The 17,048-nt window shown below is 43.1% G+C and overlaps 1 protein-coding gene across 3 annotated transcripts; it reads right to left on the bottom strand.

The window, feature by feature from the left end:
- Positions 1–1,064: 1,064 nt before the first annotated feature.
- On the bottom strand, positions 1,065–12,091 carry LOC124137460 (protein sprouty homolog 2-like). 3 transcript variants are annotated; one of them, XM_046503759.2, is made up of 2 exons: positions 11,850–12,091; positions 1,065–3,958 (listed from the first exon to the last, which is right to left on the bottom strand). In XM_046503759.2, the coding sequence occupies exon 2, from the start codon at positions 3,911–3,913 to the stop codon at positions 3,092–3,094; it is 822 nt and encodes a 273-aa protein (XP_046359715.1). In that variant the 5' UTR covers positions 3,914–3,958; positions 11,850–12,091; the 3' UTR covers positions 1,065–3,091. The 3 variants fall into 3 exon arrangements, with proteins under 3 accessions (XP_046359715.1, XP_046359714.1, XP_046359716.1); XM_046503758.2 differs by lacking the exon at positions 11,850–12,091 and adding an exon at positions 4,381–4,560; XM_046503760.2 differs by lacking the exon at positions 11,850–12,091 and adding an exon at positions 4,210–4,334.
- Between the last annotated feature and the right edge of the window lie 4,957 nt (positions 12,092–17,048).

Genomic DNA, 17,048 nt, shown 5'->3' with positions numbered 1-17,048 from the left:
CTGCAATTACAAACACGTCAAGTTCGTTCATGAAACTTGTTTTCTGTCACATAACACCAAATCGATTAAATATACTTATCCTTTTCAGCAGGTGATGGTCTAAATAGGACAAAATGAACATTCTTGGTTTAAAAAATCTATCTTCCAGAACCATTACTACTATTTATTAATAATCCTGGTATGTGACTGATTAAGTATGGTTTTACGCCGCTTTTAGCAATATTCCAGCAATATCACGGCGGGGGACACCAGAAATCCTGATATGTGAATGACCTCTATGTTAATATTAATGAAAACTATGGAAACGCCGGTTTAACTTTTGTACTTAATAAAATACCATGGCAATTACACCGTAGAACATGTACACATATCGCACCAATCATCACTAGTGGCTGCACTGATATTTTAATTCAGTGGAATAATTTGATATTAAGTATTTTAATATTTAATAATTCCACTTTCGAAAATGTCAGTGGAAAGCAAATGAATTAATGCCATCATACTGATGAAACTGCCTGTGCACCTAACCAGTGGTCGTCATATTAACACTGGCTATGGATGACAGCTTATATCAATTCGTCTGCATCACTAAACACATTAGATATGCCCTACAACCTACATCCTAGACGTTTCATATAACACTTAGCATTAAATCAGTTCTACAATTTGAGGTCAACTTCCGCTATTGAAGGTTATTACATAATGGCTGCAATAAACACTAGCGTGTTATAATCACAAGCTTGATCTAATTCTTTGTTTAATGTGTCAATGCTAGCAATGGCCTGATTTTGTAATAAACAAGACATTGAAGTTGTTTCAACCGCAATAAACATGCGCACTCTTCTAGCACCTCTCATTAATACTCTTTAAAACAAACAACTGTGGTTCTACAGTTTACCTGAACTAATGCTCTTTGAACTACTGATAATTGTTGAGCATTTTACCTGAATCTATCCCATTGTGTATCCACCATCAGGGCCACATGTCACAAATCTCCAGCCAATAACAAGTATAAATATCACACTTGGTAACAGTATCCACTGTAGACAAACAAAACAATCCAATTAAAACGGCAACAAGACTTTATATACAACTGCGAACCTTCAGTTACATCCAACACTCTATACGTCCGCTATAGTATATATATAATATGTATATATATACACATCTCGCTCAATTTGTACAACATGTTGGTGTACAATGCTTGGTACGTACCCTGGTAACAATCCTACCTACATAGATACCACAGTACCTGGTACAACCAGCCTCTTGGAACAGGAACTAGAATCTGTCCCCAGAAACCATCTTCTATGTAATCCACTGTGCCTCTTCGCTCATATATCATATATTTAGTGTTACTTCTCTTCACAAATAAATATAGCCTAATTCATACAAAATATTTTGAGAACATTGACACAAACACCACATATCAGAAAGTTAATCTTCCCCATGACTCATAACCCAAGAGTTGTAGAACCAGATGTGGCGGTTTGAACCCTCATTACATCATAATTGACTGTGTTCACACGCAAGGCGATATACCTGTTAAATAATATTGATGTATTGAAAGATATCGACAGGTTATATTTCATATTTATATTGAAATAGATCATAAAAAAAACTTCATAATTTTCTTTTGGTATAATTTTAAACAATGAAAATTAAAGATTTGGATAATACCATAGTCAAATTCAAATGAAGATTTTATGCTTTAATGGATTTCTTAACTGAATAACTATTTGAAAATAAGTTACATTTACCATGAAACGCTGTCTTCTAAAAGCCTCATGAATATTCATGTATAAAGGACTGAACCAAGGTCATTAATATTGCTTTGTTCTAAGACTGAGAAGTTCTTCCGCTTTCATATGATGCTACAACTTTCAGTGGGGTAAGTTAACAAACCACAATAAATATATCTGTCAACAATATAGGCATTGAGGATATCAAAACAGTTTATACATATGATAAAAAGACCTAGATTCCAACAGATATAGACTTTTCATTAATCAAACAGCCATAGGCTAACACTATGGCAAGGTTGACAGGTAACAGTCTTGTTCATAACCATAACAGTTTCGAAATTTGGAGATAACAAGATAACAGTGAATACCTCACTTAAGGAGTATATATACTGGTATATGTACATATTTGACGAAATAAAATTGGGCTAAAATTGGGCGTTATTAGGCCTAAACAGATCACAAACTTGGTAAACGTATGAATGTGGTATACGATTCTATAATTTGATTTTGTACTAAAATGGTTTTAAAATGAGAAATTTTGTTCCAAAATGAACGCACAACTATGGCATGAGAATTTAAAATACTACGATGGCAGTGAGGGGCATGAGCTAGGATCAACACCTGATGAATAACAGCACTAGGACCCAGTGAGGACACGGTCTATTTGAACACAGAAATTCCATCGCCAGGAGACGATTTCGAAAAAGAAATTGTTTTGTTTTTTAAATGAAAATTTCTCCTAGATTTGTAGTACATACATCTAGATGAGACACACACGGAGATATGTCTACCTTTGCTCCGTTGGTACAAATATTCACAAACCGACTGAATTCACAAAACGGTGTTATCATCATCATCATCATCCCGTGTTGTGGTCCTATAACAAAGTTGGGACCCTGGGGGTAAAGGGTCATTGTACACACACCGATTATCACAAAGCACCCGTTCCTCGAGGGTGAGAGAGGGTTGTTTCCAAAAGGCCTTCGTCTTCGCGTGCCTCCTCCACAAAAACACAACTTTTTGATCCTTGTACGATCAGAATAATCCAAATTACGTAGGGTGTGGGCATACGAGGAAAATACTGTTGAGAATCCAAACCGGTTCGCCTTGCACTAGAAAATATCAACTCCTATACACTTGTACTCCTCCGTGAACAAAATCCTCATTGGGAAAATATCGACTTATCTCCGTGCACAAGCGTAAACATATATCCGTATTTCACAACAAACTTGTATAAACTTTCTGTTAAGATTAATTACATAACCCGCATTATCACCAGAAAAAAGAGTTTTCCCCTCCCGGTTGAATAGCCCTGGTCCAAGATCCCGGGAGGTGTGTGCCCAACATTAGGCACTGGAGCTGTCAGACTCGACGAGCAGGCGTCGCGTCTGGGAGTGTTTCGAGGCGGCTTTTCTGTCGACTTTCCGCGAACACTGGCATCCTTTTTTGCGACATTTATTATAACACATTGTACATCCCCTCATGCAACCTCTTGCCGGCCAGTAGCACCACAAACAGGGCAAGCACAGGGACATCACCGTCATACATGTCCATCGCTTTATGCAGTGAGGTGCGTCCCCACAACACGCACACGGATCCTCATAACATGCCCGGCCTGTCTCCTCGTCCTGCGAGCCGCAGTGGTAGAATACTGTTTTCACGCAGCAAAAACAAGTACAAAAATCCACCCCTTTCTCCAAACTGATTTCACACTTGTCGCCACACAGCCAACGAGAGGGTAAGTCCCGTGGTTCGGTGCACGCCCCACATCTGCACTTTCCACATTTGTTACAAATAATTGATTCTGTGTGATTGTCGCCATCAGTTTCTATAGGTTCCTTCTTCAAGGGAGGGGACACAGAACTTGGTTGTGACGAAATCACGTTACTGTTCAGCGGTGGTCGAATGCTGGTGATACGCACCGGCTGGGTACTTGGCCCCCTTTGGGAGGGGGCCTGGGGGTGGGAGTGAATGCTCCCTCCCCCAGTGGTAATCGGCGCATGTTTTAATGCCGGTAGGGTGTGAGGCCGCAGACTGTCCACATACTCATTCTGTGCCCGGGGCCCGGGGCGAACTTGTCCGAGGGAAACTACAGCCTGTTGTGACGGTAGATCGGGAGGAGGCAAACTTCTCAACATCCCACTATTGGACTGCCTGTCCGCGGGCATATTCGGGATTGCTCAGCCATAACTGTGCATTTCTCAGTGGACCGTCTGCAACAGATAAAAAGGAAGAAATAAACACGAGTCGGTGGATGAAACGGTTAAGGGCCGTGGCATATAAAAACAGTTATTCAGCCCCTGCCTCAGCCCGTGGAGTCGGCACCCACAATTGAGGGCGAGCGACAGACGGGTTTGATTGGCACATGGATGGTCAGCCGAACGCTGTACTGTTGAACATCGACGCGATTAACACACATACTGTTATTTCACCTCAATCTATAATAAAACAATCACGACAGTACCTGATATATTAAATATGTACATTTTATTCTCCGTCAATCCCATCTCGGCCACCTTACGGTGTAGAGTGCCTGGTTGAGTTTTGACACCGAGGCGAGCTCGCGGCTTTCAGTACGGCGCAGTGTGCGCAGTTCTCGGCGAAATCAGATCGAACGAAATGAATAATTACATACCATGGTATCCTGTTTTCATCCCAGGTGTCAATAATCCACATGAATTTTATGAAACATGACTTGAACGGGCTAAATCCTAGGAATAGTTAGCATAAACCATCCGTATATGGCACTACTCGCGGTAATGCGAACCGCAAACGCAAATGACCTCCCTCGAAACTTCCGGCCGGGCTGAACCATTCACAAGCAGGGGGGGCGCAGGATGGAAGTAATAAACATAGATTGGCTCCTTGCCAACATAAAACAACAGTTCCGCCGACGCTCAATCTTCATTCAGAATGCTTCTAAACCAGTGTTATTTGTAATCTCGTAAAAAAAAACCGCCACAAATATATGCAACGGTACATTGGAACAGACGTGCAGATGTTTTGTTTATCTTAAGCCATATAAGGCAATCCGGGGGTGTCACGTGAGCTCGTGCAAACAAACCCAAAGTAATCAATGAAGGGCGAAGGATATTCAATGAACGACTCGGGTCTCCCGCCATAAACAGACAAACCTACATGTGGTTTTTAGCAATTGCGTATGCAGATCGTGTGGGACAGATTACAACTCCAACGTTAGCTGGCAGAACGTTTGCAACTTGCCGGTAAACAAACCAGCTTCGGGACTGGGTCAGCGGCTAGTGACGATGTGCCCTGGTGTATGAAAGGTAATATGTGGGGAGGTTAGCAAGGAGCGAGTAGTTGGGTGTCTTCCCTCTGTAGTTTGGATATGGATGCGGTATGAGGCGCACACTTTACGTCCGACTTTGTGGGATTAGGGACAGATATCCAGTCAATAAGCCCGTTCGGCGTGTTGAGAATGCGTGATCTGGTTGTTACATCTACTGCGGAATTGCATCACTCGAGGAATGAACGTGTCTACTTCAGCGTACTCGGTCGCCGGTCGACAGTGAATCACTGTCTCTGACCGTATTTCTCCTTCAAATCGGAAAGCGGATTATGTGTCGATTACCAAATTACGTCAGGCATATTTCACAGATTTATGATATCCGGAAAGTTCGACACGATCTCAGGGTGAAAATGGCTCGTAGTTCCGCGAAGTGGCCCAACTTTAAGTGTTGTACGTCGTTTAGAGTAATCTCAATCAAAACAAACAATGGTTCTAAGAAATGAAGTGGTGTGATTCAGAGCCCTATTACGACACATTTGAATATATTACAGCTTTTTTTTAAACGTGTTCTTGAATCATCATTAATAAAGTTTTATGTTTCAACTTTTCATTTTAATCAAACCAACCGTTTTTCAACACATTTTACAATAGTTAAGCCTATTCATTTCCACGCCTTAAAATATACACTTATACTAAGTGGCAAATAAATGTATAATACACACGCTTTAATCGGTGTACCTTTACTTGGGACATGTGTTTTGATCATTATCAACATCATCATTAAGATCACCTGTTTAAATCTTGCGGACCTGGGCCCCGATCCACAAAGCTATCTTAGTACTTAGGTGATCGTAACTGCCATACTTTGTCATCGTCATACTGCTAAGATCGCTTTGTGGAACGGAGCCCTGGGTTAGAATATATCCCAAGCACCCAGCTTAGGGTCGTAAGAGGCGACAAACTTGGATCGCATTGTCAGTCGCTGTGATTGTGTGTCATTGTACCCCGACTGCGTCGATCACTCACTCTATCAACCCCAAATATGACTGGTTTACACTCAATTAACCCGTGAAGATCCGGGGTAAAATAGGTCTTTAGCAACCAATACCTGTAGCAAGAGGTGACTATGCTTGTCGGAATTGGCGACTAACGGGATCGTGTGGTCAGGCTCGCTGACTTGGTTGATGCATGTCACCGTATCACAATTGTGTGGATCGATGCTCATATTAATCACTGGATTGTCTGGTCCAGACTGGATTACTTACAGACTGCCGTCATATAACCGAGTGCGGCGTTAAACAAAAAAACAAACAAAAAACACTCGATTATTTGCTAGCCGCCATGATTGAACCACAATATTATTGACTGCGGCGTTAAACAATATTCACCCAACGACAACTATGTTTGATGATGGATCCAAAGAGACGTGAATTTCAATGTTTTATATCTTTGTTTGCATCTTTGGTGCACGTGGCCAGCACGTGATTGAGTTATGTAATTGTTGCTGATCACCCGATTCCTTCATGTTACTGTATGTTATCTGTCATGGCATGACAGGTTAACTGTAGAAATATATAAGGATCGGGTGTTCGTCAACTTCTTTAATGTAGTATATATAAGTAAAAAACAATTACTGCATTTCACTGACTATATACATAATATATAACTTCCACTGATGATGTATTACCTGGATATATAGCACCTACTGATGATATTCATGAATACATAGCACCTACGGGTGATATACTACCTGGATATATAGCACCTACTGATGATATACTACCTGGATATATAGCACCTACTGATGATATTCATGAATACATAGCATCTACGGGTGATATACTACTGGATACATAGCACCTGGTGATATACTACCTGGATATATAGCACCTACTGATGATATTCATGAATACATAGCACCTACGGGTGATATACTACTGGATACATAGCACCTGGTGATATACTACCTGGATATATAGCACCTACTGATGATATTCATGAATACATAGCACCTACGGGTGATATACTACTGGATACATAGCACCTGGTGATATACTACCTGGATATATAGCACCTACTGATGGTATACTACCTGGATATATAGCACCTACTGATGATATACATGAATATATAGCACCTACTGATGATATACGAACTGGATATATAGCAACCACTGTTGATATACTACCTGGATATATAGCACCTATCGATGATATACTACCTGGATATATAGCACCTACTTATGATATACTACCTGGATATCAAGCACCTGGTGATATACGACCTGGGTATATAGCACCTACTGATTATATACAATCTGGATATATAGCACCTACTGATGATATACGAACTGGATATATAGCACCTACTGATGATATACATGAATATATAGCACCTACTGATGATATACGAACTGGATATATAGCAACCACTGTTGACGCTCAAACCGATCTGGTTCATATGTCAGCTTTTAATGAAATACAACCAGAAATATGTACCACGTACGTATGATATACACCCCGGGATATATAGGAGCTATTGATATACATCCTGGGATATATAGCAGCTATTGATACACATCCTGGGATATATAGCAGCTATTGATACACATCCTGGGATATATAGCAGCTATTGATACACACCCTGGGATATATAGCAGATATTCGAATCATATAGACACGTATAAGTATTCCACGCATCAAGTGCCACGCCGCTACATTTTGCAAATCTATATTTTAAACACGTACAGCAATCTTAATATACGCAGAACCAATACAACCTTAACATATATATTAACTGGATTCCCGAGTTCTGTTTCCCCATTGAGTTTGATATCAGATAAAGTGATGTCTGCTAAAGTTGAAAATGTTTAATATTCTGCTAGATTTGCCATCTTATGGCGGTGGGCAGGTGTGATCGCCTCTGACACAGCGATAAGCACTCAATTTACAGTCTGTTACGCTGATACATTTGTGCAGTTTCTTAAACTACCCCTGGATGTAATCTCTTCCCGTGTGTTAATGGGGAAGGCCGTGTGCCCACGTGTTTGGGCGTACAGTCCAGTGCCAACTAGAGATGGCAAACGTCAAGCCCAAGAACTCTTGTACCAGATCCTCCCTCCGAGTGATGCCTCCGCGTCAGGAAACACGTCAGTTAATCGGTGAAACGCTCACAGTTATATCTTCAATTTGATCAGGAATTCCAACTTTTTATTTGTACGTATTTAAATTATTCAAATTGTTTGTATTAATACATACTTATACCAAATCGATACTGTACCTCACCACTATGGAATATCGCAAATATTCGTACTAATTTTCGAAAACTATTGAAACTGTAACATACGGTCAGTGATATTGAAATTATTAAAAGGTCATGCCTATAGAAATAATTGCAATACCATACAATATGAAAATAATCTAATAACCACAAGTTAGGACCCTGCCAGAAAAGATCCAAGGGAGGTAATATTGTAGTAATATGATAATGTGTGCCTTCCTCACACCAGTTAATTCTTTTTTAGATTCTTTTGTATGTGTCTTTTCTGTAGAAGGAGGGCTGATTCTGAGGTACAGGTGATCAGTTTGTCTGGCCTTGTGTACCTTACTGTTAATACCCCATGATGTCACGTGAGTGGTATTTGTCTTCTTACTCTTTGGACACGTGGACCTAATGACGTGTTACACGCTATATGTTTTTACAAAAAATCGCCAAGATATACGGGTTCAACAACAAACGAACCTGACAATTTCAGCAAACGATTTTCCCCACCCATTATCTCCAGCATGCTGGTGCCCATGGTAACGAAGACCGGATTAACTAAACCCTATTGGATAACGGACTTGAACGGACTGAATTCACTAAACATGTAAAGCATATCTAAATACTGCCTTGATTACAGACAGGTCTGACTCGCGTCCCGTTAATAAGCAAGTATATTTGTGTTACCTATTACACAAACATGTGATTAGAATCTCTCTTTAATGAATAGTAATTTACAACAGATAAACTGATATGAAAAAACTAAATATACATTGTGTGTCCATATATGAAAAGATGTAAGACATTACTAGGGGGACATTGTAGGGTGTGTGCAGGTGTAAATGATCCACTTACAAACACGGTTCATAAACAGACACATAATATCTATATCCCAGCAATATTACAACGTAGGAATTCAAGAAACAACTTGATATACTGTACATACCCATACTTGGAGTCGAACCCGGGTCTCAGCATGAGGAGAAACACCTACCCACATAGCTACCCTACCACCCGTGATTTGATATTTTACAGGGCATGTAGCTGACGAATAGTAACAAATTACTTAAAAGATTATATAGTAAAAGATTAATAGTCATACCCTCTAACCCATGCCGGAATATTGAATTCCAACTGGTGGACAGTAGCAGGAAATTCATTAAATCTTTTTTTTAACAAAGACAGGCCGATTTCAAATAAACAATGACGAATGCAAAAAGAAGTTGGAAGTCGACAGATTGTCCTCAGACTTTTATCAGGAAGTTAAACATCATTACAGATTTCTTTTTTTCTGTAAAAATTATCCAATCATGCGATAACTTAGCACAACATATGCCTAGCAGGGAGGAAACAGATCTTAAAAATCTTTATCAGACTGTGAATGGAAAGCGAAACGTCTGGTACAAAAAGTATCGTGCTCGGTCTAAGAAACACTTTTATCGAGAGAGCGGGTTACTTGTAAAGAGGTTAATTTTTAAAGCAGATTGAAATCCTTCCCCCTTCCCGCAAGCATTGCCTTCTAGCGTTAGGCAGCTGTCGTGCAAACACAAATGTGGCGCGGTGGTTCGTCGGTAGAGCGCCCACCGACAATAAGGTTTGTGCGGATTTGTGGTTCAAACGGACCAGACATGCCCAAACCGCCAGCACCATACATAGTGACTTTGCTGCCTTCAAACGACATTTTGTAATCCTATAAACATTCGTTTGAGAAAATTAAAAAACAACATTAGCTCAATCATTAGTTTTGTAATTAATTCATTCATTTCATATTTATTTCATTAAAATCCCGTTTTCACAAGAATCATAGATCGAAAGCATTCCCAGTGGTGACCTAATGAACAAAATGATTTCCAAATTCCTAATATGTTTACTGTTAAAATTAAGCCTCCTTGTGTTCCATGACAAGCTACACTTGATCAGAAATATCTGTCATGCACTGCCTGTAAAAGAAATGCAAATAGCATAATAAAATATAATAGTTCGTATCCAAACCCAAGACCCTATATTCCACTGAACCCCAAACAGAACCACCATCCTGTCAAAAGAGGAAGCAGCACATTCCCCAGTACGAGAAGATGTCTTCCATTTGTAAAATCAAGCGATAGTACGATAGTAACCAGGAACATTTTCCTCCTCTCCCTCTCTCTCTCTTACACACACACACACCACCTCTGCTACATCTACAACACACGTCTACACACCACGTCAAGAGACACAAACAACTCTACACACACACATACACACACAACAACGTCTACACAAATCCAGTGTTCAAAACATACCTGCCCGTAGGACCGTCAACACAACGTCCACACACACACCATATCTACACCTACGTCAGACACACCACAACGTCTACACACACACACACACACACACACACACCATATCTACATCTACGTCAGACACCACAACCTCTACACACACACCATATCTACACATACGTCAGAAACACCACAACGGTTACACACACACCATATCCACACCTACGTCAGACACACCACCACGTCTACACACACCATATCCACACATACGTCAGACACACCATAACGTCTACACACACCATATCCACACATACGTCAGACACACCATAACGTCTACACACACACACCGTATCTACACATACGTCAGACACACCACAACGTCTACACACACACACAATATCCACACATACGTCAGACACACCACAACGTCTACACACACCATATCCACACATACGTCAGACACACCATAACGTCTACACACACACACAATATCCACACATACGTCAGACACACCACAACGTCTACACACACCATATCCACACATACGTCAGACACACCACAACGTCTACACACACCATATCCACACATACGTCAGACACACCACAACGTCTACACACACACCATATCCACACATACGTCAGACACACCACAACGTCCAAACACACCATCTTCACACGCGTCTACACACACCACAACATCTACGTGGGTAGCGGTAGGTGTATCCTCGATTGTGCTACAAGAAGAAATGGCGCCATTGGACGAGTTCACTCAATTCCGTGGCGGTACAATCTCCTCAAACTGCCAATACAACCAGGATTGTAGATGTTTTGTTTTATCGTGGATCACATACAACTGTGGTGTCAATTACATTCGAGAACAGTTCCAATACCTAGCTGTAATTGTGCTGGCATGTATTGTTAGATAGAAATAATTGATAGGCATAACCTTGCGCAATGTGCCATTTTCTTATACTATAGTATTATAATTAAAGATATTGGCATGAGATCTCGCTTTCAACCGGAGAAACATCTCGCGTTGTATGGAAGGGTTTTTAAAAAAAGAATTGGTATGGACACCAATGTAATAGCTTCGTATTTACATCTAGCATTGATCGATATTCTAAGCTTCCGTCAAATCGATAGGAGAGGCAAGAATAATACTACCGCCAATCGGTTTTCATCTTAAGTCATGGAGAAGGTTCGTTTCATCAATCGTCTTGTGATGTTTACAAGCCCGTTGTGAGCTCGCAGTGGTGCATTCTCTGGTCGGAGAGAAAGAAAGGAAGAAGGGAAGAGGGAAAGGAAGGAGGGAAAGACATGTAAACCTTACCGTGGTATCGCACGCACAAAAACCCTCAGTATGGTTACAGCACATCCGCCTCAGAATTTTCTCTAATCCAAAAGCGCAAATATTGAACCCTCCTCAACAGACAATGTCGAGGCTTCACTAAGACGGATAACACAAGGCTTTAATCCACAACGGTCTTCTACAAATAACGTTATATCACAAGGTAGCACACACTCCGCGAGGTCTTGCCTCAAACCACGCACTTGATAGGACTGGCGTAGTTCTCAAGTCGGTCGTCAGGGGGCGCAGTCTGATCCACCTCCACATTCTCATAGATAGGGGTCGTCTCAAGACATGTAACCTTAATTCATATATGTGTATTCATATGTATCGCTAAAGACAGTACAAACAATTTTGATTGTACACGCTAGAAAGTACATGATACCATCGGCATATGTATATGCAATGTTTAGCTTATAGTAACGGACATCGTAATGTGAAAGAAATAATGAGACATACGTTTGAAATGTTCCCTCAACAGATGTTAAATTTGATAACCCGCCTTTCTCGAGCTGTGCCTGATTTCTCGGAGGATAGCGCACGTTTACATGTAAAACAGTGTAACTGTTCAATCGAAAAATCCACTGCTATTCATGCTTGGTCAGAGATTCGTAACTAAACTGCTTTTAAATAAACTTGATGTTTGAATGAGAAAAACGGAGTGATAATTTGTCTTGTGTCTGGACTTTCTGTCTTTTCTGAAAGTAATCAGTGTGTGCGTGCGCGCGCGTGTGTCTGTGGTTGTGCGTGCGCGTAAGGGTCGTGTGTGTGTAGTGTGTAGGTCTATGTGTGCGTGTGTCTGGGGTGTGAGGGTCGTGCGTGCGTGTGTCTGGGGTGTGAGTGTGCGTAAGGGTCGTGCATGCGTGTGTGGTGTGTGTGCGTGCGTGTATCTGGGGTGTGAGTGTGCGCAAGGGTCGTGTATGTGTGTAGTGTGTAGGTGTGCGTGTGTCTGGGTTGTGAGGGTTGTGCGTGCGTGTGTCTGGGGTGTGAGTGTGCGTAAGGGTCGTGCATGCGTGTGTAATGTGTGTGCGTGCGTGTATCTGGGACGTGAGTGTGCGTAAGGGTCGTGCGTGTGTGTGGTGTGTCTGGGGAACGAATAAGCTCATTTTAACCTGATATTAACTTTCATCTGTAAATGAATATTCTATGTATTTTTCGTCACTAGTTTCAAGTACCCCGCCATCCCACCCCTTTCCTGGATTCGCCAGTGGGATATTTAGCTCACCTGATTCAAAGTCAGCTCCCGGTTGTCAGCGTTGTCTCGTGTCGTTGTCATCGGGAAAAATCTACACACCTTAGATACTTCAACACACCCAGGATACTTCAACACACCCAGGATACTTCAACACACCCTGGACATTTCAACACACCCTGGATACTTAAACACACCCTAAATACTTAAACATACCCTAAATACTTCAACACACCCAGAATACTTCAACACACCCGAAATACTTTAACACAACCTGAGTACTTCAACACACCCTGAGTACTTCACCCTGGATACTTCAACACAACCGGATTACTTCAGCACACCCTAAATACTTCAACACACCCTGAGTACTTCAACACACCCTGAGTACTTCACCCTGGATACTTCAACACAACCAGAATATTTCAACACACCCTGAGTACTTCAACACACCCCGAGTACTTCATCCTGGATACTTCAACACACCTTGGATACTGGGATACTGGCATACACCTGTCCCGAACCTACCTCTATCCTCCACCCACCTGACCCCTACCCCCGACCCTGCCTCTATCCACCAACCACCTGACCCTCCCCACGACCCTACCTCTATCCTCCACCCACCTGACCCCTACCAACGACCCTGCCTCTATATCCACCACCCACCTGACCCCTACCCCCGACCCTGCCTATATCCACCACCAACCTGACCCCTACCCCCGACCCTGCCTCTATCCTCCACCCACCTGACCCCTACCCCCCACCCTGCCTCTACCCTTACCCCTCCCCCCGACCCTGCCTCTACCCTCCACCCACCTGACCCCTACCCCCGACCCTGCCTCTATCCACCAACCACCTGACCCCTACCCCCGACCCTGCCTCTATCCACCACCCACCTGACCCATACCCCCGACCCTGCCTCTATCCACCAACTACCTGACCCTCCCCACGACCCTACCTCTATCCTCCACCCACCTGACCCCTACCAACGACCCTGCCTTATCCACCACCCACCTGACCCCTACCCCCGACCCTGCCTCTATCCTCCACCCACCTGACCCCTACCCCCGACCCTGCCTCTACCCTTACCCCTCCCCCCGACCCTGCCTCTACCCTCCACCCACCTGACCCCTACCCCCGACCCTGCCTCTATCCACCACCCACCTGACCCATACCCCCGACCCTGCCTCTATCCACCACCGACCTGACCCATACCCCCGACCCTGCCTCTATCCACCAACTACCTGACCCTCCCCACGACCCTACCTCTATCCTCCACCAACCTGACCCCTACCAACGACCCTGCCTTATCCACAACCCACCTGACCCCTACCCCCGACCCTGCCTCTATCCACCACCCACCTGACCCCTACCCCCGACCCTGCCTCTATCCTCCACCCACCTGACCCCTACCCCCGACCCTGCCTCTACCCTGACCCCTCCCCCGACCCTGCCTCTACCCTCCACCCACCTGACCCCTGCCCCCGACCCTGCCTCTATCCACCACCCACCTGACCCCTACCCCCGACCTGCCTCTATCCACCAACCACCTGACCCATACCCCCGACCCTGCCTCTATCCACCACCGACCTGACCCCTACCCCCGACCTGCCTCTATCCACCACCCACCTGACCCCTACCCCCGACCCTGCCTCTATCCACCACCCACCTGACCCCTACCCCCGACCTGCCTCTACCCTCCACCCACCTGACCCCTACCCCCGACCCTGCCTCTATCCACCACCCACCTGACCCCTACCCCCGACCTGCCTCTACCCTGCACCGTGACCCTCCATTCCACCATCAGCGCCGAAGACCTGTTGTGCAGACGTGTTAAAATGTTATGCATCAAGATCTACTTAACTCTACTGTTTAAAAAGACAGTTTACATCTATTAGTGTCGAGCTGCGTTGAGAACTCCCTGATCAAAATGTGTCGTAAGATAAGCTTGTAAACCACTGTCAGTACCACCCGTCAATCACTCCCCGCGATATGTACGACGTTCTGGCCACCTGTCATCGCTAACCGATTGTTCCTGGCTCCAGGCCTGCTTTATCTCCGACAACCCCACGTTACAGGCGCCATCTACCCCCAGTGGCTCTTCCTCCCCCACCCCACGGGATTCCATGATCACATCATGCTGGGGACAGTCAGGGGAGATGAGGAGGGGCAAAGGGTAAAGCACGTGACGATTCCCGCCCCCGCGGATCTGTGAGCAGGTTTATGTTTTACAATCCCTGAATACGTCTAAATGCGCACCATGACATCCGATACACAGAATGCGTATTTCACGCACCAGCTGAGTCAGCGATATTCTACAGTGTCGTTACATGTGAGTTAGAAACCACCATCTGGATACATTTACAGTAAACTATGTACCCCTGAAGATCCGGGTTAAATTTGGTCTTCGGGAACCCAGGCGACGATACTTGTCGTAAAAGTCGACTAACGGGATCGGGTGGTCAGATGACTTGGTTGATGCAGGTCATCGTATCCCAATTGCGTAGATCGATGCTCATGATGTCAATCACTGGATTATCTGGTCCAGATTCAATTATTTACAGAGCGCCGTCATATAGCTGGAATAATGCTGAGTGCGGCGTTAAACACCAAACAAATACAGTAAACTAAGTTTAACTCGAAGTCGACCACCTGAATCTATTTACAGTATAACTTAACTCGAACTCGACCAACTGGATCTATTTACAGTAAAACTTAACTAACTCGAACTCCATCACCCGGATCTATTTACAGTATAACTTAACTCAAACTCGACCAACTGGATCTATTTACAGTATAACTTAACTCGAACTCGACCAACTGGATCTATATACAGTATAACTTAACTCGAATTCGACCAACTGGATCTATTTACAGTATAACTTAACTCGAATTCGACCAACCGGATCTATTTACAGTATAACTTAACTCGAATTCGACCAACTGGATCTACTTACAGTATAACTTAACTCGAACTCGACCACCTGGATCTATTTACAGTATAACTTAACTCGAACTCGACCAACTGGATCTATTTACAGTAAAACCTAACTCGAACTCGACCAACTGGATCTATTTACAGTATAACTTAACTCGAACTCGACCACCTAGATCTTTTAACAGTATAACTTAACTCGAACTCGACAAACTGGATCTATTTACAGTAAAACTTAACTCGAACTCGACCAACTGGATCTATTTACAGTATAACTTAACTCGAACTCGACCACCTAGATCTTTTTACAGTATAACTTAACTCGAACTCGACCAACTGGATCTATTTACAGTATAACAACTCGAACTCGACCAACTGGATCTATTTGCAGTATAACTTAACTCGAACTCGATAAACTGGATCTATTTACAGTATAACTTAACTAGAACTCTACAATCATGTCGTTTAATAAGATTTCACTTCCCTAAATGGTTTACTTCGTTTGTCTCGAACCGGGTATCTCGGTAGACATATCATGCATTCAATGTCTATACTATTCTGAGCTGAAGAGGTTTCGCTTTTAATCGTAGCATGAAAAATAACATATTGTTATTTTGAAGACTCATAACACACCACAGAATCCTGGAACTGGGGTTGTTTCTTTTGTTTCTTACGCCAGAGTCAGCAACATTCCAGTGGCCTGTAACTAATCGAGTTATACACACTCCTGTGGTTAAATAATGACCCAAAGTGTGACGACACTCAACAAACCCAGTCACCCGATCAATTTAGTCACTCTTAGGACAAGCCACCTAGGACCAACTCATTAAGTAAGATTCGTATACATATGTACATATTGCCGATGTGACGTAAAGCATAAACTCACTCACTCACTCACATATATACAGTCATGTATTTAGTTCGAATTTGGTGTAATAGTAACGGTGGTACTAGAGGAGGTAGTTTGTTTGTTTGTTTGTTTGTTGTTTAACGCCTCACTCAGCAATATTCCAGCTATATGACGGCGCTCTGTAAATAATCGAGTCTGGGCCAG

This window comes from Haliotis rufescens, unplaced genomic scaffold (genome assembly GCF_023055435.1).
Source record: "Haliotis rufescens isolate VD_foot unplaced genomic scaffold, xgHalRufe1.0.p SCAF_7, whole genome shotgun sequence".
Lineage (NCBI taxonomy): Eukaryota > Metazoa > Mollusca > Gastropoda > Lepetellida > Haliotidae > Haliotis > Haliotis rufescens.
This window is presented reverse-complemented; position numbering and strand designations above follow the sequence as displayed.

Excerpts from the sequence above, each read along its gene's own strand:
- LOC124137460 (XM_046503759.2), bottom strand. The coding sequence starts at position 3,913 with ATGCCCGCGGACAGGCAGTCCAATAGTGGGATGTTGAGAAGTTTGCCT.